This window comes from Chrysemys picta, chromosome 8 (assembly GCF_011386835.1).
Source record: "Chrysemys picta bellii isolate R12L10 chromosome 8, ASM1138683v2, whole genome shotgun sequence".
Taxonomy (NCBI): domain Eukaryota; kingdom Metazoa; phylum Chordata; order Testudines; family Emydidae; genus Chrysemys; species Chrysemys picta.
In genome coordinates, this window is record NC_088798.1 from 54,763,508 (window position 1) to 54,783,824 (window position 20,317).

At 48.5% G+C, this 20,317-nt stretch overlaps 1 protein-coding gene across 1 annotated transcript in view; it reads right to left on the reverse strand.

The window, feature by feature from the left end:
- The window catches only part of LAMC2 (laminin subunit gamma 2), a 39,536-nt gene extending 26,668 nt beyond the window's left edge, over positions 1 to 12,868 (reverse strand). The window contains exons 1-2 of the mRNA XM_024103792.3: positions 12,496 to 12,868; positions 726 to 914 (exon numbers count right to left, since the gene is read on the reverse strand). Of these exons, the coding sequence (XP_023959560.2) occupies positions 726 to 914; positions 12,496 to 12,598 (292 nt within the window). The 5' untranslated portion in view covers positions 12,599 to 12,868. The remainder of the gene's footprint in view (positions 1 to 725; positions 915 to 12,495) is intronic.
- Positions 12,869 to 20,317: the final 7,449 nt, after the last annotated feature.

The window sequence follows — 20,317 nt, forward strand, 5'->3', positions numbered from 1 at the left end:
TCCCCCTCTGGAAAGGGTTAGCAAGGAAGTTGTTAGTGCAGTGACACTGTACACATCCTAAGGTAGGATTTCAGCAGCATGAGCTGCCTCAGAGCATTGCCGTGCTGATGACAACGGGAACTCTGGCAGTGTGACCGTCCCAGCAGCGTCTGGCCACACAGAGCTTATCAGGGGCTGGGGGCAAAATCTGAAATCGAGCCACCACACCCTGCACTCACCCTGCAGCAGCAGCTCTTGTCACACGGGTATTGCATCCTGGCACACGGGGCGCAGCACCACTCAGGGTTGGCCTGGCAGCCCCTAAGTCATGACATTACGATGGAGGGGCTTTGTGACCTGACGTGCAGAGTCACAGCATCACTCAGGTGTGGCCTGGTCACCCTCCAAACCTACATGGTGCTGCATCCCTGTGTGCTAGGACTCAGTGCCACTCAGTTTGGGGGCCCTCTCAAAAGGGGGGCCCAGGGCAAACTGTCCCTTCTTCCCACAACCCGGCCAGCACTCACCATAACAGATAGAGTTTGGGAGAGACATGGCTAAGGATCCATTCAATTTAATCCACCAGAATCAGGCAGGAATTATTTTAATTGGCAATACATAGCAGCTCCAAGACAGCTGTTGGATTTGATCACTTCTAGCCCAGGCCCCCTCCCTCGGGGCAATCCCTTCTTCCCTCTGAAGCGCCCCCCACCTCCTCCTGTGTCCCCATCTAGCTGATCAGGTACCTCTGGGGTTGCAGTTACAGGGCAGACAGCTTTCTCCATCCCGCTGGTGATAGAACTCCTCCTTGCACCTCTCGCAGTGAATGCCATCTGTGTTGTCGATGCAGTTGAGGCAACGGTACCCATTTCCTGTTTCTCGGAGCAGGTCCCTGTCAAAGATGCACTGGCTGGACTTCCCATTGCAGTCACAGACTGAAAGAGCAGAGGACATGGCCACAGTTAAACAGAGGGACCCCAGTAGTTCTTACTCAGAAGGGATCAGGTTTGGAGGTTAAGTTTTCATGTGCAAACGTAGTGCCAGTAAAGGGTGCCAGCCTGAAAATTGTGGATATCAAAGCCCTATGTTTAGCCAGAAAACACGCATAGCATGGGCAGTGCATTGTCCCACTAACATGCCCCAACCTTGACCTGAACGGACCGTAGGGTTGCCAATTTTGGTTGGACGTATTCCTGGAGGTTTCATCACCTGACACAATCGGTAATTGAAGATTAATCTTTAATACCTGGAGACTCCAGGACAGCACTGGAGGGTTGGCAACCCTAATGGACCACTATCGTCCAGCCATTTGCGTCCTTAGTTTATGTCAGGGGTGGCCAAACTTACTGACCCTCTGAGCTGCATACGATAATCTTCAGAAGTTTGAGAGCTGGGTGTGCCAGCCAGGGCTCGGGGCTTCAGCAGGAGCGGTTGAAGGCCCGAAACCCGCCCTCCCCGCAGGGCAGAAGCCACTAGGCCCCACCACCCTACCACAGGGCAGAAGCCCTGAGCTCCCCCAGTCCCAGGATGTAGGTGGAAAATGGGGTGGGGATGTGGGGGGCTCTGCGAGCCACACTTTAACTGTAAAAGAGCCCCATGTGGCTCACGAGCTCGGGTTTGGCCACCCTGATTTATGCCAATGGGTGTGAGGTATGCTGGGTTCTTTTGGTGATTTGGACTCTTGGGAACCACCATAAGTTTTCTTAAGAAAGCAAAATCCTGAGGCTAGATTTTGTAGGAGGCCAAAGTCCGTCAGTCACTTCTGGAAGTCTGACACCACAGCAGCGCTCACGGTACAGAGTGCTGTTGGGCTGGGATCACAACAGATTTAAAAGAAATATTCCCCCCCACCTCGCCCTTCGGTTTGGCTGTATTTGAACACCACCAATCACACACACAGACAGATTCTGAGCCTCTGTGAATTGGAGTCACTCCTTGTAGGTCAGTGGAGTGATGCAGGTTTATACCAGCTGCAGCTGTGTCCCATTGTCCAGACTTCCTGAGAGAACACAAGGGACAGGTATTTAGGGCAAAGGGAAAATGAATCTCACCTAATTGATCTAATCTTTTGTGTCTATACAAAGGGTGGGGGGAGCATCACCATTTACAATGAAACAAAGGGGAAAATGGCAGAAATACGTCCAGCACAAAGTCATCTGCAACCGAAAGTAATAGGTCATGTTTGTTCAGTGCTTTATGTGGGGTGAAGGCTCAGAAATAAGGAACCAAACCAAAGGGGAAAGAGAAGCGAGGGAAAGAGCCCAAACAGAATGCAGCGCGCTGGACAGACGAACACCCGCCGAGCTGGGAATCTGTCACCATGCGGCAATGATGTCACTCTAAGACTATCCCCAGGCCCACCAAACAGGAAGAGTCTGGATAAGCTCTTCCAAACTTGCTGAGAATCCAGGGCAGTGGCTGGCAGTGCGTCTGTTAGGTTACTGATACCGGTGCTCAGGGACGCCCGCAGGGCAACTGCTTCACAAGGCTGCCCTGCCCCTTGGAACAGCTTGCAGACCTATTGCAGCCATTGGCCAGGGCCTGCTGCTGCAGGGGGAGCATTGGGTGCAACAGGAAACTGGGCTGAGGCCGAGGCACAGCTGGCCTGCGTGTCCGAGTGTGCTGGTTAACAGGGAGATCACCCAATAAGGACAGCTGGGAAGAATGGTGTGTTCAGAAATCGTTCCCTGCACTTTCCCGCCCATCAGCATCCAAACACTCCTGTGATGGGAGATTAGCAGTAGGAATCCTGGGAGCCCCTGGCAGCAGCAGCTGTACGTTTGCCCCAGCTGGCTGCCAGTGCACACCACCAGGTTCAGACATGACCGGAATTCCAAACACCTGAGACAGCCGCACACATCAGCCAAACCCTGGGCCTGCTAGCGCTGCCAAACCAACCAGAGCTGATCTCACCCTCTCCACCACACAGCAGCACAAGCCCTTTAATCGCTGCTCCCTGCTGATTGCACTCAGCAGCATCTCAGTGCTGAGAGCTGCCTCCATCCTGCCAGACTCACCTCCTCCTTGCTTCAACTCAGCCACTGATTCCGTGTGGCGGAGCCCAATTCAATATCCAATAGTACATGGACCACGGTGGGAGCGAGGGGGACAGCTGCAGCCTGGGGAACCCCAGTGCCGCTATGTCACCAGCCAGGGATGCTGCATCATTGGAGATAGCAGATATCCCCTGGTTTACGTATCAAATGTGGTAATTGTTGGCAAATACTCCATATCATTAATGTAATGTTGCAACTGGTTCTCTGGCATTTTCACATGCAAAACCCCTTCAAGCAAAGAAATCTCTTCAGCCAGGGATAAAGAGCCAGATCCTGTGATGTGCAGAGCACCTCCCACCCCACTGCAGTCTTTGAAGAGAGGACACTGACGTCACTTGCAACGTGTCTGTAACTGTATGCTCTTTCACATGTAATTTTCGGTTTCCCTTCACGCTGTCCCTACCTGCCTCGTTTCTCCTTGTTCTGAAGGAGTCACGATTCCAGAGCTCAGAAGGGTGTCTTACTAAGATCTCTTGCAAATCTGTGCTCACAGTCAGAGCCACATGTACCTGCCACTGCATGTTCCCCACTTCCACACGCAGATAGATGTGACAGCCTCTCTCTGGGCCTGTGAATAACTTGCACCGCCTTCCAGTCTTGAACACTCATCTCCCCCAGACACAAAAACCTGTAGGATGGGCTGAGTTGAGCTATAGACATTTAGTAATAACATTTGAGCATCTCTCCTGTACAGAATGACAAGTTCCCCCCCTCACTCTCTGGCTGGCTAGCTCTAATAAACCCTTTGCCAATATAAGCTGCATCCACATGAAGAGAGCTTTGCTGGTACAATAGATCAGTATCGTTATACTAGCAGATCCTTCCAAGTGTAGACCTGGCTTTCCTCTAAGGAACAGATCTTCAGAGAATGGATTGTCTGAATAGCCTACCTGGGATGCTGCTTGAGAACTTTTCTATTGCTGTGTAAGCAAGCTCTGAAGGAGCTCTTCCCTGACAGCTAGCCACGAGCTGGGGAGAAAAGGCTTCAGGACCAGACTGTATGTATATGAGCACACCTACCCTGCCTAGGTATACAGCAGACAGAGTATATGTGTTGCCCGAGTGATCAATTTTGGCTGCTGTTGGGTTACAAATCACTTTAGTAAGACGTATAGACACGCTTTCCTTAACCTGTGTATTTGACAATTTTAACATTCGCTTTAATAAAAAAAATTAAACTTAAAAGCAGGGGTAATGAGGCAGAACCCACACTTCCAGGCAGGAACACCTGTCCCCCCCCCCCCCCCCCCGCCCCACTCTCCACTGGGATCTGGCATCCAAACCCCTGTTAGTGAGTTCAGTTCGGTTGAGGGTGACCCCCTCAGTCTGGACAGGCTAAGTACAGTTCTGCTGCCCTTTACTCATACAATAAAGGTAACAACATTTCATTACAGTGAATCATCTATTCTATGATTCACTGTAATTTAGGGCAAAGGGAAAATGAATCTCATCTAATTGATCTAATCTTTTGTGTCTATACAAAGGGTGGGGGGAGCATCACCATTTACAATGAAACAAAGGGGAAAATGGCAGAAATACGTCCAGCACAAAGTCATCTGCAACAGAAAGTAATAGGTCATGTTTGTTCAGTGCTTTATGTGGGGTGAAAGCTCAGAAATAAGGAACCAAACCAGGGGGGAGGACAGGTGTTCCTGCCTGGAAGTGTGGGTTCTGCCTAAGACTCCTGGGTGCCATTTAACCTACCCCCTCCTCTGTTTAAAGACAGAGCTAATTAGGCTCCATTGAGAATCTTTTGTTTTGTTAAGTGATCACTAGAGCTGAAATCACCAGTAATCAGGTCTAAGTGCTGTGGGACAGCCTTTCCGCAGATGAGACTGTCCAACCTGCACTAGCAGTGAGGTACCCACACTGAGAGCTGAAATCACTGGGACCTGGGTGGAACCTCAAGAGACCGACTTGCAGAGGTCACAGTAGAGAAGCAGATGGCAGCAGAAGGTGACAGCACAGGGCCATTGGTGATGGAGCAGATGATGGTGCGGTGGAGTGAACGGTAGCACAACAAATGACAGCAGCAGAATGAACAATGGTGCAGCACTGACATGGTGTGAACTGTGAGCCAGTTGCGGTGGCAGCGGCAAGAAAGGCATTGCTTGACATTCCTTCCCCCTCCAGATGGGAGGTGAACTCACATGAATACATCTCTGAATTCTGTATCTCCGCTGCCTAAGGACAGCAGCTGGGAGTGGGAGGCACTGGAGGGAGAGGGGAGTGACGTGTTAAAGATAAGAGACATTAGTTTGTTGGATTTTTACACTGCAAGGTGAGAAACGGAGGCAAAGGTTACTGCCCGATGTACTCTGGGGTGGGAGTTTTTTTCGTGGTCAGATGTGTTTGAATCATGGTTTTGGTTTTTCCCTAAATTAATGCCAGGTTACTTTCCCCTTTGTAGTAAAAGTTTTCTCTGCCCTACAGACTCAGTGTTCACAAGAGGGGAAGCGTTGCCTCTTAGAGGAGCCAAGGGGTGGTGTTTAATTTTCCCAGATTACTGGGTGGGGATTTGAGCCAGTTCTGTGTTGTATTATTAAGAGGGACCCTGGATATTGAACCCAGCCCTTGTTGTTGCCGACTCCACCTGGCAGAAGGGTTACAACTGAAGAGAATTACATTATTCTCTTCAAGGCACCAGAATTGCTTTCACGTACATGGCACACCCAGGCATGTCTAGACACAGCTCACTTTTCAGTACCACAATTTTTTAAAAAGAGAAACTCAGCTGTAGGGCCAAAGTCCCCTTTAGGAGACAGTTGAAAGGACAGGGCCTGTGGGTTCCTTAGCAACTACAGGTGACATTTGGTCAGTGGGAGGACAAAGATGTTGTCAAAAGAACAGATGGGCTGAGAACAGAGAGACAGGAAGAGAGGAGCAATTTAGCAAAAGTTTAGAACGTGGGGAAGATGTGGAGAATTGGATGCAGACTGCTCTAGGTCACTGGCTCAAAATCATCCCCATCTGCAAACTGTTTGGAAATTGTAACGTCTCAGCTTCTAGCATCCAAGTGTCTACATTAGAAAAATCCTGCTAATCACTGGCCACCTTGTATCAGAGAGGCCAAGGACTGAATGGGCCATTGGGGTGAGCTACCCTTGTAGAGATTGTCCCTGCTAGGGAATTCTGACCTGCTGCACCTCATCTAGATCAAGAAGCTGGGTTTCCCAGGCTGTTAATCCAGCATCTTCTACCAGCGCTAACCTCACTTTACAAATGGAGACAAAATGCAGAAAGGCAAAGGAAAAGGGAGACACTGGAAAGAGGGAAACCAGGGAAAGTCTCCTAAGACAAACAAGAGAGAGGGAGACAGAAACTTGAGAACAGAACAAAGAAGAAATCTCTTGCTTAGGAAAGGAGAGACACTGATCGGGGGAATTCCAGAGCAAGCAGCAATCTGGTGCATAGAGTGAGGATGGGTAACACATGATTGCCATTTTCCACTTCCCTTGAGTGCTAACATCTGCCTCGAGACACAGAGCCATCCAGGCTGCAGACGGGGATAGGCTCTGCCCTCCATCCCTGGGCTGCTGAGTGCTGCTGGCAGCACTCACTCCCCATCGCCACCTGGTGGTTGTGCTCCCCAGCCCCAGGATGGGCAGCATGGCAGGGAAAGGCTCCTAGGAACCTGCTTGCCCCCCAGCACAGCTGCAGGGAGCAGACCTAACTCTCCCCTGGTATTTTAGCACTCAGATTTTTACTTAGGAATTAGACCCATTGTCCTCTTCCTTTAAAAATGTTGTTCACATTTGTGACCCACCGTGCTGGGCTAGCCCTTTACTCCCACCACCTAGACATACAGTGCCCAGCGCCCCCCCCCCCCCCAAACACACACAGACATCCTCACCCATGCACCATTAATGTGCATGGCAGACAAACACATTCACATACATCAGCCAGGGCTGCTAACATAACGAATACGCCATCCAAGTTCGGTCCACTCCAGTAACATAATTCTCTACTTGCAATCCTGCCACTGGGAGACTGGTCTGTTCCAGAGCCACAGAAGTGGTTCCTTGAGCCAGATTTTTCTCAAAAGGTTTCCATTCTCATTTGACCCCCTTGTGTGGTTCACTGTGGCCAGCTTAATGCTGTCTGATCACGTGGGCACAGCATCCAAGAAGCTTTTGCATATCCCAGAAGTTTGGCCAAGTTGTTAAACTGGTGTCAGCACATCCTATGGGGATAAGAGCAGGGCACATTTTCACATCTTGCCTTCGCATGGAGTATGCTGGGGGCTACATCTATAGCCTTGGCCCAGGGCAATAGATTGGGCTAATGCATTATTAACCTGAAGTGGTGTCCCATACTGGACTGAGTGTTTGTTCCTACTGCTGGGCTTCCCCAGGAGCCTCTGCCTGGGAGAGCTAAAGCAGATTAAGTTTAAAAAAAAAACCCTAAACGGTCTGAGTCAATAATGCAATGTTGTGTTTGAGGGCTGAGGGAAGAAGGGGATTTACAGTGGAAAAGCTCTTTCCTATCTGGTGCTGAGAGGCCCTACCTTGGGAAAACTGAATTCTCCAGCTGTTCGGAAAAGGTGAGGCCTGCAGATAGAACAGCTGGGGTTCTTTAATGCTGTGCCAAGATGGGGGGGGTCCAGAGTACGTGCCCAGCAAAACCTCATTCTCAAAGCATCCCTGACACCATACAGAGGGAGGAACTCTCGCCTGCTGTTCTGACCACAACTCCAGCTTCTGGAGGGCGGGAGCAGGAGACGGGCAAGCCCTGGGCTCCCTATCCTGGTTGTATTCTTAAATTCATATATAAAGAAGGGTGTGTATAGGAATGCTATAGTGGCACAGTGAAGTTCTTCCACTGCTGTAGTAAACCCACCTTTCCAAGAGCCAGTGGCTAGGGTCTCAGAAGAATTCTGCTGTCGACCTTGCAGCGTCTACGCTGGGGCTTAGGTCGGCTCGATTACAACACACGGGGTGTGGAATTTTTCACAGCCCTGAGCGATGTAGTTGAGCAGACCTAACTTTGTAGTGCAGACCAGCCCTTAGAGGAAAATAGGGTTGGTCCTGAGTCTGTGCAACTCACATTTCAGCTGTAGTGAAGAATGAGGCTGGCAACGTTACAGACCAAATCAGCATGCAAAGAGTCTCTTCAGCACCTGGGAACCAACACATTTAAATGTAATAAATCTTCCATGACAACCATATCCTTTCCCCTTTCCGTGTAAGGTCCCATGGAGATGGCTGAATCCACAGGCAATCTTCTTTTCCTATTTGTTTAGTCTAGGAGATGAATAAAACCAGCAGACGGTCAGTTCAATGCAGCTAGAATTCACCGCTGGACTGCCATCTCCACAACAGACACTTCACTGGATTGTCCCTGCTCTAGGCGAATGACACCGAAGTCCACAAAGTTTTGTGCCATCAGATATGTGCATGGGTCACTGAAAGTCTGCCAAGCCTGGAATTCCTCCTCATTGCCACAGAGCTGACAGGGAGCCCAAACTGGGTCCCGAAATAGGGAAAGAAGTTCCTTTCTCCCCTGAAGTCTTAGCCATGTTGATCACTCGTCAAGCATGGAAGAGCAGAAAAACATGTTTGCCTCCATGAACTGACCACATCTTACATCAATCAGCAGCAGCAGTGACACCAGTCTGCCTCTGCCCACAAGAAGTCAGAGTCGTGGTTTGGCAATACTATTTATTTCATTGTAATGAGCTAAACCATAACTCATGTCACTGCCCTGCGCTCAGCTGTAGGCACTGTGGCATTGCTATGCTGAGAGAGACTGGGGGCTGCTTGAAACACAAACCGCTTTGAGATTGGGTGTGAACGCACCCTTCAATTAGCATAACTGTCAGGATGAGTTAAGGGGAAGCCCCCCCCTCGCCCAAGAGAAAAGAGGATTGTGAACCCACCCAGGAGTTCTGGACTGAGGGTATGTGTGCACTGCAATTAGACACCTGCTGCTGGCCCCTGCCAGCTGACTTGGGCTAAGGGGCTGTTTAATTGTGATGTAGATGTTTGGGCTCAGGCTGCAGCATGACTGCTGGGACTCTCCCACCTCACAGCGTCCTAGAGCCGAGGCTCCAATCCAAGCCCAAATGTCTACACCTCAGTTAAACAGCCCCTTACCTGAGCCCCATGAGCCCAAGTCAGCTGGCACTGGCCAGTCGCAGGTGTCTGATTGCAGTGTAGACAGACCCTGAGAAGACAGGGGGCTTTGGGGGAGGGGGCCATGTGGACATGTGTGTAAAAAAGACAAGCTGGAGACAGAGGCTCAGAGGAGGGAGAAAGCCAAGCAAGAGCCCATGAGCACAGCATGACTCAGGAGAAAGCGAGAGAGAGCTTTTGGGTCAGGTCCTGGCTAAAGCGGCTTGGGACTGTAAGCTAGAAAATTGCTCCTTTTGTCCCTAGTTCCTCCTGCATTCAGAGAAGCAAGGCTTTATACCTTGCAAATGAACAAAACTGCACCAAAGAAAATCCCAGACTCCCTCAATTTCTACTTCCAAACGGAACGTCCCCAGGGCCCCAAACTTTGACTAGCCACTCGGGTCGAAAAGGGGCAACAGTATTCATGGAGTTCAGCAGGCTGCCTCGTTCCTCCAGTCCGTCAGTATTTCTCCCCTACGGGCTCTCCGGGGCTCTGCAATTCCCACATTGAATGTATTTTGCGTCAGTGCTTCCTGGGAGGAGCAGAGGAGGGGAGTGTGATGTTGCAGGATGATGCCTCTTCTGGCCTGACCCTGCTTTTCCTACACACATCACTCTGTCTGGGGCTAGACAAACACAAAGACAGAGCTGGGGAGACATGGCAGAGATGTCCCTCTTGTCTAGTTTCCAAGTGGCACACAAAGCACTGTGCCGAGCCAGTGGAGCTTCCCAGGCCTCTGCCAGGAAAAGGCCTGAGTCTGAGATCTCTAGGCCAGCCTGAAGAGCTCATTACTGCAGTATGAGCCCTGGGAACCTGGCAGGGTCTGTACATCCCAGAGGAGAGTGCAGAGGAATCCCTGTCAGGCGGAAAGGAGCAGACCGGGGGTGGCTGTCTTTGCTGGTCAGCGAGCCCCAAACACCCACCCATTCGTTCCTACAGTTAAATGTCAGAGAAGGATGCACTAGGGAGGCCAGCCCCCATGGCATGTGCCAACTGTACAGAGCTCTGTATTTCTCAGGGCCCCAGCCCAGCATGCCACCTCCTCCACCCCATCACAGCAAGATGAACCTGTGGGCTCAACCCTTGCCAGCTAACACCCAAATCCAACCCATTCCTTCAGCCCCAGAAACACACACCGGTATCCAGCACTCAGTCTCCCTGCCAGCTGCCAAAGCCTCCCACGCCCCAGAATAATGAAAGCACCTACAATCCATGTGCCAAACTCTCCCCACTTGAAGGGAACAACAAACACTGCTGACCCCACACATCTGACTCCACCAGGGTCCTGATACATCCAAGGATGTTTCTCCCACCAGAAACGCTTGAGAACCAGCCTTTAACAGATGCAAGGCACAGGTAAACCTAGATCTCCCTCTCTGGCACCAATACCTGCAGGGGTACTGGCAAATGTGTATAAATCCACAGCCAACCGAAAAAGACACGCACGCCACAAGTGACACACAACTCGCACCATCACATATAATGGCACATGGAAAAAATTGTTTCATGCTAGTGCACAGCCTTCCATGCCCAAATCATTATAAACAATGCCATGCTGACAACCACGCATGCACTCATTGAATGACACACTGCCTACATCAGGAAACTTTTAGTGTCATACACCTGCCTGCATCACAACATACACATCTATTACAACGGGTTTTGCTGAGCAGTTTGAAAAACCAGCCTCTGATCTTCTGTAACTAAATGAGATTTCATATTTAGCTAATCTGATTTAAATAGTTCAGTTGTAAACAAAATTGTATTAATTGCGAGGACATGGCTGGTTGGTGAGTGCAGGAGAGAGTACCAACAACATTAAAATTGAGCTACTTTTGATTAACTGATTCAGGAAGTTCGTAATAGATTAATCTTGCTCAATAAGAGCCTGTCAATAATTTGCCATTGGTGGTCACTCTATACCAAGTGTGAATAATAAGTTCAAAGTCCACATAAACGGAACATCTGACTACACAGATTCATTTACTGCAGGAAAAGGGAAGAGAAACTATGATGATTTATTAAGAGATTTCATTTCAGATATAATTATATGTGTTTTAATAATCTGATTAGTGCTGCACCTTACATAAATCAGATCTGTTTTTGCAAAACAGGATTGTTTTCAATACTTCTTCCTTCACTTTTTCGATCATCTCTTGGTGTGTTTGCATTAAAAATAATTGAAATGATAGACCCTACTTCCAAGCCACTAAAAATTAAAATGTATTAAACTCTAACAAAATACATTTAGGCAAATCTGAAGTATACACAGCAGCACGCCTTTATCAATGTAGTCACAGATGCTGCCCTCAAACTTACAGTGTTAAGCAAATATCGATAAACAAACTTTGTGGCATGTCATTGCCTACAACACACATTCAAGTCAGTCACAAACACACCTATACAACGGTGTGACACTGTCATGGGTTATGATACCTAGTAGCAGCAATAGCCATAAGGTCAGACCAGCTTGCACGGTCTATGAAGACCCTATTACTGTCAATACACACTCTGTAACCATACATGCAAATACAATGCAATGTAGCAAAACCTACTATACAGGCAAGGTGTCACACCGTCATACAGCCACACACATAAATAGTTGCACTGTCACAGTACCGGTCACAATCACCCATTCAAACATGTATAGATATATAACCAACACCATCATACAAAGTATCTCACAACATATAAAAACACTAGTTGTGTGGTGTCACAGCCGATAACTGTACATGTGTTCACCAGAAAGCTGCAAACACTGGGTGTGCAGACCTAGTCTAACACAAAACATTTGAAAGGCAAATCTCCACAAGATCTGAATTCTGTAAGTGTTACTAAACCAAAAAGGCTCTCTTCTTCCAGTTCATGCATTGGCTTAGCAACATACACTTTGGGCTACTAAAAGTGCTATATTAACACAATACAGCATAATGTAATTAGCATGTTCAGACCCAAATCTCTCTCAAATAGAGAGTCTTTAAAGAAAGTAGTTACACACCAGTAATTTAAAGAGGGTCCCAGAATAATCTGGGCTACCAGTGGTCCTGATGAACCAATGCAGCATTCCTGTGACGTTTAAGTTCTGAGGAAATCCAGATAATAGTACAGTATCAAGTGTTTATTCCCAACCAAAACATTATCACTCCCATCCACAAGCGTCTCTGAGAAATCCCAGGAGAAGGGGAGTGAGATCTCACAGCTTGGTGTGGTCTCACTTAGGGGCCCTGTAGCAGTTAAGGTCATTTGAAGTACCCTTCAGCCAGTGCAGAATTAAAAAAAAAACAAAATTGTAAGTGGAATCAGTTTTCTAAACTGAAGCAGGAAGATCTAATCATCTAAGCCTCACCTTCTCTTCTGTTGGTACCGATGGCTGCAGGCAGGAAGAGAGAGACACAGAGGCAGCTCAAGGTTAGCAGCCAGTGCAAAGTCATTTCTGGGGATCCAGGCATGAATACACAATACACCAGAGCAGAGCAGGGACTTGCAGCTGGCTTTCCAGTGTGCTTCGCTTTCTCTTCTCAGGTGGTTTTATCAGCTCCTGTACCTGAGTCACTCCCGACACAGGAAGAAAGCATGTGCCTCAGTCAGACTTACTTGGTGAATAAGGAGAGCCCAGCCCATATGAAGCAGACACACCTAAACCTCAGATCTCCTTACCAGCTCTCTGGGCTGTCCTACACCAACCAAAACAGCAGCACAAACCCAGACAGGAGGGAGGTCTGGAGGGATAGAAAGACCCATCAGCAGTGTGAGCTTCCTCCCAGTCAGTGCCAACGATTTAGTAATGAGTTTCTTCTCCTCAGCAGAAGCCCCTCAAAATTAAATAAAAGCCGCTGCAGATGCTGTGAATCCTTCATTGTACCCAAGCCTGCCACTGAAATCAAGGGGGCCCGGTCTCAGTCACTCTCCCTTCCTTAGAGTGCTCTTCATGAATTGATCACCATCACCTGTATTACAGTCGCGTCTAGAGGCCCCAGTCAAGATCAGGGTCCCATTGTGCAAGGTGCTGTACAGACGCATTGTGAGAGACAGTCCCTGACCCGAAGAGCTTGCAATCGAAATATACAAAACAAAGGGCATGGAGAGGTGAAGTGACTTGCCCCAGCTCACACAGCAGGTCAGAATCAGGATTAAAACCCAGGTCCAGTGCCCTATGCACTACATCATATGCCTTCTGATTACTGTCATAGGTCTCAGCTGGGTATAACTACATCTCACCTGATGCCTTGGTGAACTGCCCATGAGCATTACCAGCTCAGGGAGAACTAGTTAAGGAGCACTACAAGCTCAGCCTTGAACCCAAGCTTTCTGATTGCTTACCTGGTTATTCTACTCAATGGGCCCTGAGCCCACGGTTTGAAATCCAGTCCAGCCAATGCTTCCCAACTTACTGCTGTTCTGCTAGCTTCAGAGCCAACCTCAAATCTCTAAATCAGGTCATTAATGTTTAGATCTCCTTCGAATCTCTTAAACTGCCCAACAGCCTCCTAAGGATTAAATTCCTGGGGTGACTTAATGCTGCTCGGTTCCTTGCCAGGAGATCAGAAGCAGCATTTTGGGGAGTCCGTGGAGTGCCACCAGCATGATGCCACTGCACGGTTGGGATTCCCCTTGGCCATGTTTACCTGCCTCTGCTTTTGAGTGATCTTTTATTAGAGCTTTCTTCTCTTTTAATTTAACGCAGTAGAGCTTAGCCATAGCCCGTGACAAACAAACCCAAGCTGCTGATGGCATGTCTATTTCTGCCACCCAGAATTACCTTATCTGATGTGTTTTAAAAAGGGAGGCGTAAATATTCCCAATGTTGTAATTAACAGCGGGCTCTTGCCAAACCACCTTGTGGGTCGTTCGGTCATTTGGTGAAGTACATTTAATAAAGATTCCTTGTGTGCTGCGAAATACACAATTTCCTCCACTTCTTCCTCCACCAATCTACATAGCCAGCATTACACCATGCACCCACCAAGACAGAACTGATCACCGCAGTGTGTTTTCTATTGCCCAGCATATCTTTAAACACCCCCATTAATGGGACTACCACCACTTCCCCAAGAGAACAATGCAGCTCATTGTCAGGAAGATTTTCCTGACATTAATCAACATTTTTCCTTATTTGATTTTGTTGCATTACCCCTCTTTGTCCCCTTTCACACCACTCTAACCAATTCATCTCCTTGGGTTTACCTCCTTCACACACTAGCTGGATATCTCCCCTCCCTCTTACTCATCCTTCATACATATTTACTTAATCTTTACTCATCAGTCATTCCCCACCAGGGCTAAGTCATGATGTCTGGGATCCCAGCATTTAACGCGCCCCAGACACTAAGCAAAAGATACCTTTTAAAACCTTATTTTCTAGACAAGCCAGTTCATTTGGACCTGGAAGAAAAGAGCGCATCCAGCCCCCCACAAAAATGAAATTACATACAACATTCTGTTTATATAGCCCCTTAGGTATGACAGCACAATTTGGAGAGGGTCTTAATAAACAACAAGGGGAAGAGCCAGACCTCCACTGTGTTACTAGTTGGGGAACTTTAAAATGAAAATGATCTCTGATATCAGCCATAGAGGTGCGCTCTCTCTCTCTCTCTTCCCCCGCCCCTTACTCTCTGGGTCTGATACTCACTTAAAGGGATTCATTCTTCAATCCATTGTCAAAAAGAAATGTAAAAGCAACAGAACAGTCTCTGTGCTTTGCGGGAGAAGTTCTCACCAATTGATCAGAGCGGTTGTAAAGAGTGACCTAATGATTTTACAGTTCTGTATTAAATGGTGAAAGAGTTTCTCTCCAGTGCAAGAATCCTAGGGGTTTTTCCATCGTTGGATTAAAAACAGGCTGCCACCTAGGAGGAATATTCGCAAAGGTTATAGACTCTAGGGTAATACATCTGCAAAGATGGCTCTGTGCGTTTTAAAAAGTAAATTTCAGGCTAATTAAATTAGCATAACTGACTGTCCCAGAGCCTGCCGTGCAGAATAGGTACAGTGCAGATAGCAGCAGTACAACATCCCCCATACTCCTCCCATCAGATGGGCCTTGATCCTGTTCTATGTGAAAAAGTTCTTTAAGTAAGCAGGTAACTCTGACTCTATGCCAATAACTAAATGTGCTTCTTTATGCTAATGTTGCCAGCAAAGCTACCAACCACAATACCTTTTCTAGAGGGGTGGGGCAATGTGGGCACTAGGGCCTGGACTGAGACCACCTGTTTATTTCCTATTTGGCTACTGACCAGCAGCTGATTTAGCTTTCAGGATATACTGACCTGGCAAGATTTAGACCGATGACAAGGTAAAAAGGGCCACTATCCACTATGATTGCAAATTGGATCCTTCAATTCAGATGTGTCGTCTCTGGCAGCCCCACTAAAAAAATAAAAAAGAGTTAATTCCATCAAGTTAAATGAAGAGCATAAACACTTACAGTTAGACTAAAACCTGAGTGCACAAGTTGGGATGAGGATGTGCCCCTGGACCATCAGCAACTGTCATTTTCTGGCTCTATTTGCCTCACTGCATAGAAATTTGCCAACCATAAGTTTCCATTCTACTTCTGTGCAGGAACTAGGAAGTAAACCAGTGTCAATAGTTTTAAAACAGATGCTCAGCACAACAGGGTAACAAGCAAATTCTGGAAAGAAGATGATTTACATACGTGAGGCAGTATGAGCTGGTGGAAACAGCACTGGCCTAAGACTCAGGAGAAAAGGGTTCTACTCCCAGTTCTGACACTGGTTTGCTGAGTGACTTCAGGCAAGTCATTTTCCCTCCTCGTGCCTCAGTTTTCCCATCTGTAAACTGGGGATAGTGGTACTGACCTCCTTACAATGACACTTATGGATAAAAAGTATTGAGAGAGCTGGGTATTGTTATTGCCTAGAGAGATTTAAAGGGGTTGTTAAGAACAGTGAGAACAGCTTTTTCTTTTACATCCTGAAAAATCTCTGCTGTGTCCTTTAAAAGATTATTTTTCTGACACCACATATCACACTGTGGAGACTGTTAAAGGTCAGGAAAAGTTCTGCCCTTATAGGAGCATCCTGTTACGTACACTAGTGGATTCCCATATGTGCCCTTATGTTTTCAGAAAGGGATACTTGAGGTAGAATATGGACACTGAAGCGGCTCATTTAACATCTGAAGGTTTAAAGGTGGGTCCCTAGAACCAAAGTCACACAAAATTGGAGGAGATTTTTAGCAGTGAGGATAGTTAAGATAACCGTTGGAACAAACTACTAAGGGAAGTGGTGGCTTCTCCCTCTCTTCAAATCAAAACAGACTAAAGCATCTCTTCTAGAGAGTCCAACACAAGCTCAGTTAGAGGAAAACTCTAAAGGGCAACAGGAAAAGGAGCATACAGGGGAGGGTGAGTGGGGAGCTAGGGTGAACACTCCAGAGTCATAGGGCTGTCAACTTCCTAATTGCAGAAAACCAAACACTTGTGCCCCGCCCCCTGCCCGGCCCCTTCCCCCAAAGGCCCAGCCTGGCCCCTTCCCCGAGGCCTCGCACCCACTCACTCCATCCCCACCCCTCCGTCGCTTGCTCTCCCCCACCCTCACTCACTCGCTCATTTTCACCAGGCTGGGGCAGGAGGTTGGGGTGTGGGATGGGATGCGGGCTCCAGATAGGGGTGCAGGCTTGGGGGTGGGGCTAAGGATGAGGGGTTCATAGTGTGGGAAGGGGCTCCAGGCTGGGGCAGGGGGTTGGGGTGCAGGAGGCATGACAGCTCCGGCTAAGGGTGTAGGCTCTGGTGTGGGGCTGGGGCTGAGAGGCTTGAGTGCAGGAGGGGGCACCAGGCTGGGGCTGAGGGGTTCAGAGTATGGGAGGGGGCTCCGGGCTGGGACCGAGTTGGAGTTTGGGAGGGGGCACAGGCTCCAGGAGGGAGTTTGGGTGCAGGGGGGGGCTCAGGGCTGGGGCAGGAGGTTAGGGTATGGAAGGGGGTTCATGGTGCGGGCTCCGGGTGGCGCTTACCTCGGGCAGCTCCCAGGAAGTGGCTGGTGTGTTCCTCCTGCTCCTAGGCAGAGGAGTCAGGGGGCTCTGCGCGCTGCCCTGGCCCACAGGTACCACCCCCGCAGCTTCTATTGGCCTCAGATCCCAGCCAATGGGAGCTGTGGAGCCACCATTCGGAGCATGGGCAGCATGCAGAGCCCCCCAGCCGGCCCTCTGTCCAGGAGCCGGAGGGACATGCCAGCTGCTTCCCGGGAGCTGGGCACAGAGCCTGCCTGTACCACCAACCGGACTTTTAATGGCCCAATCAGAGGTGCTAACCGAGCCATCAGGGACCCTTTTTGACCAGGTGTTCCGGTCGAAAACCGGACACCTGGCAACCCTATCCAGGAAAGCCACCTGAATGGGGAGCCTGTAAGAGGTGCTCCTAAAGAGGGGAGCCGCCTAGACAGAGGGCTGCAGTCAGCAGGCATCCAGGAGGCCCAGGTCTCTGCCAGGGGTCTCGCAGACACTGGCTGGAAGCCTGGCTGGCAAAGATCACCTGCTGTCCTGGGAAAAAAGAGTTGCAATGCATGGACCTCCCTGAAACCCCAATTCCAGAGAAGGGTCTTACTCTGGTTGGGGCAAGAGGCCTCACACCATGGGCAGATCCTGGAACAGAGAGGACCCCCGAGAAAGAGCCTGGGTAGAGGTGAACACTGGACTCAGGTGTAGAGTGGCCACTGACACACCCTAGAAAACACAACATCCCTACAGACAGCCCCCCAACCTGAAGCAAATACTCACCAGCAACTACACACCACACAAACACCAACCCAGGAACTAAACCCTGCTACAAATCCTGGTGCCAGCTCTGTCCACATATCTATTCAAGGGACACCATCATAGGACCTAACCACATCAGCCACACCATCCGGGGCTCGTTCACCTGCACATCTACCAATGTGATATATGCCATCATGTGCCAGCAGTGCCCCTCTGCCATGTACATTGGCCAAACCGGACAGTCTCTACGGAAAAGAATTAATGGACACAAATCTGACATCAGGAATTACCACATTCAAAAACCAGTAGGAGAACACTTCAATCTCTCTGGTCACTCAATAACAGACCTAAAAGTGGCAATTCTTCAACAAAAAAACCTTCAAAAACAGACTCCAACGTGAAGCTGCAGAACTGGAATTAATTTGCAAACTGGATACCATCAGATTACGCCTGAATAAAGACTGGGAGTGGTTGGGTCATTACAAAACCTAAACTTAATTTCCCCTACTGTTACTCACACCTTCTTGTCAACTGTCTGTAATGGGCCACTCTCTTACCACTTCAAAAGAGATTTTTCCTCCCTTGGTATCCTGTTAATTGATTTATCTTGTTAGACTGACCTCACACTTGGTAAAGCAACCCCCATCCTTTCATGTATTTATACCTGCTCCTGTATTTTTCACTTCATGCATCCGATGAAGTGGGTTCTAGCCCACATAAGCTCATGTCCAAATAAATTTGTTAGTCTCTAAGGTGCCACAAGGACTCCTCATTGTTTTTGCTGATACGGATTAACACGGCTACCACTCTGAAACATCCCCTCAGTTGTCCATGGCAGCATGACCTAATACGCACCATGTGCGCTGGCTAGGGCACACTGCACAGACAATGCCATTTTGCCCAGCGTGCTGCCCTGCCCCCACCAGCATGACCTTGTGTGCATTGTGGGGGACAGGTGGCCTCAGAATGATCTAGGTCACACAGCTGAGATGTTGGGGTGAAAGTTTCGTTTACGTTCTGCATCGGCTTTTCTGTTAATAAATGAGATTTAAGCTCCTAAATCAGCTAGGCCCAGATTTTTAAAGGTATTTAGGTGTTGTGCCCAGCGTTGCAATGTCTAAGTCACTATGTCCCCAAAGAAAGGGGATTTTAGGCAGCAGGGGTGGTGGGGAAGGAAAAACACCAATCCTGTGTTTTTGAATGGAGAGCCCTTTACAAGAGCTTTCCGCTGGAGCGCTGGGTTCAGCGGTGAAGACTGGAGTATGCACGCACTGAGTAATTGGCACTTACAGTGGTTTACCTCTTCAAAGAGCTGAATGCAGGTTTTCTGCCCTCATCTCCGTGAGATATCTGTGACCCAGGGACCGTTCAGTGCCAACTGGCATAGGGCACAGGGGATACACATAGTTTTACAAGGACCCGTGGGTTGGGTAATTCACACATGGGGGGCATGTGAGGTCTCTACTGAGATCCAATAGCCTGCTGGTGGCCATAATCATTGCAAAATGCATATAAGGATATTATTTATGAAGTTATGTATCTATAATGAAAAGTATGTTCCTAAGGTAAGAGGAATCCTCCCTACCAGCACTACAAAAAAAAGGATTCTGCGTGGACTCCTCTGGACGGTCGAAACAACAGACTAGATTTCTACATAGATTGCTTCCGTCACCGTGCAAAGGCTGAAATTGTGGAAAAGCAACATAACTTGCCACATAACCTCAGCAATGCTGAACACAACGCCATCTACAGCCTCAGAAACAACCCTGACATCATAATCAAAAAGGCTGACAAAGGAGGTGTTGTCGTCATCATGAATAAATTGGAATATGACCAAGAGGCTGCTAGACAGCTCTCTAACACCACATTCTATAGGCCATTATCCTCTGATCCCACTGAGGATTACCTAAAGAAACTACACCATCTGCTAAAAAAACTCCCTGACAAAGCACAGGAACAAATCTGTACAGACACATGCCTAGAACCCCGACCAGGGGTATTCTATTTGCTACCCAAGATCCATAAACCTGGATATCCTGGACGCCCCATCATCTCAGGCATTGGCACCCTAACATCAGGCTTGTCTGGTTATGTAGACTCTCTCCTCAGACCCTACGCTACCAGCACTCCCAGCTATCTTCGAGACACCACTGACTTCCTGAGGAAACTACAATCCATCGGTGATCTTCCAGAAAACACCATCCTGGCCACTATGGACGTAGAAGCCCTCTACACCAATATTCCACACAAAGATGGACTACAAGCTATCAGGAACAGTATCCCTGATAATGTCACAGCTAACCTGGTGGCTGAACTTTGTGATTTTGTCCTCACCCACAACTACTTCACATTTGGGGACAATATATACCTTCAAGTCAGCGGCACTGCTATGGGTACCCGCATGGCCCCACAATATGCCAACATTTTTATGGCTGACTTAGAACAACGCT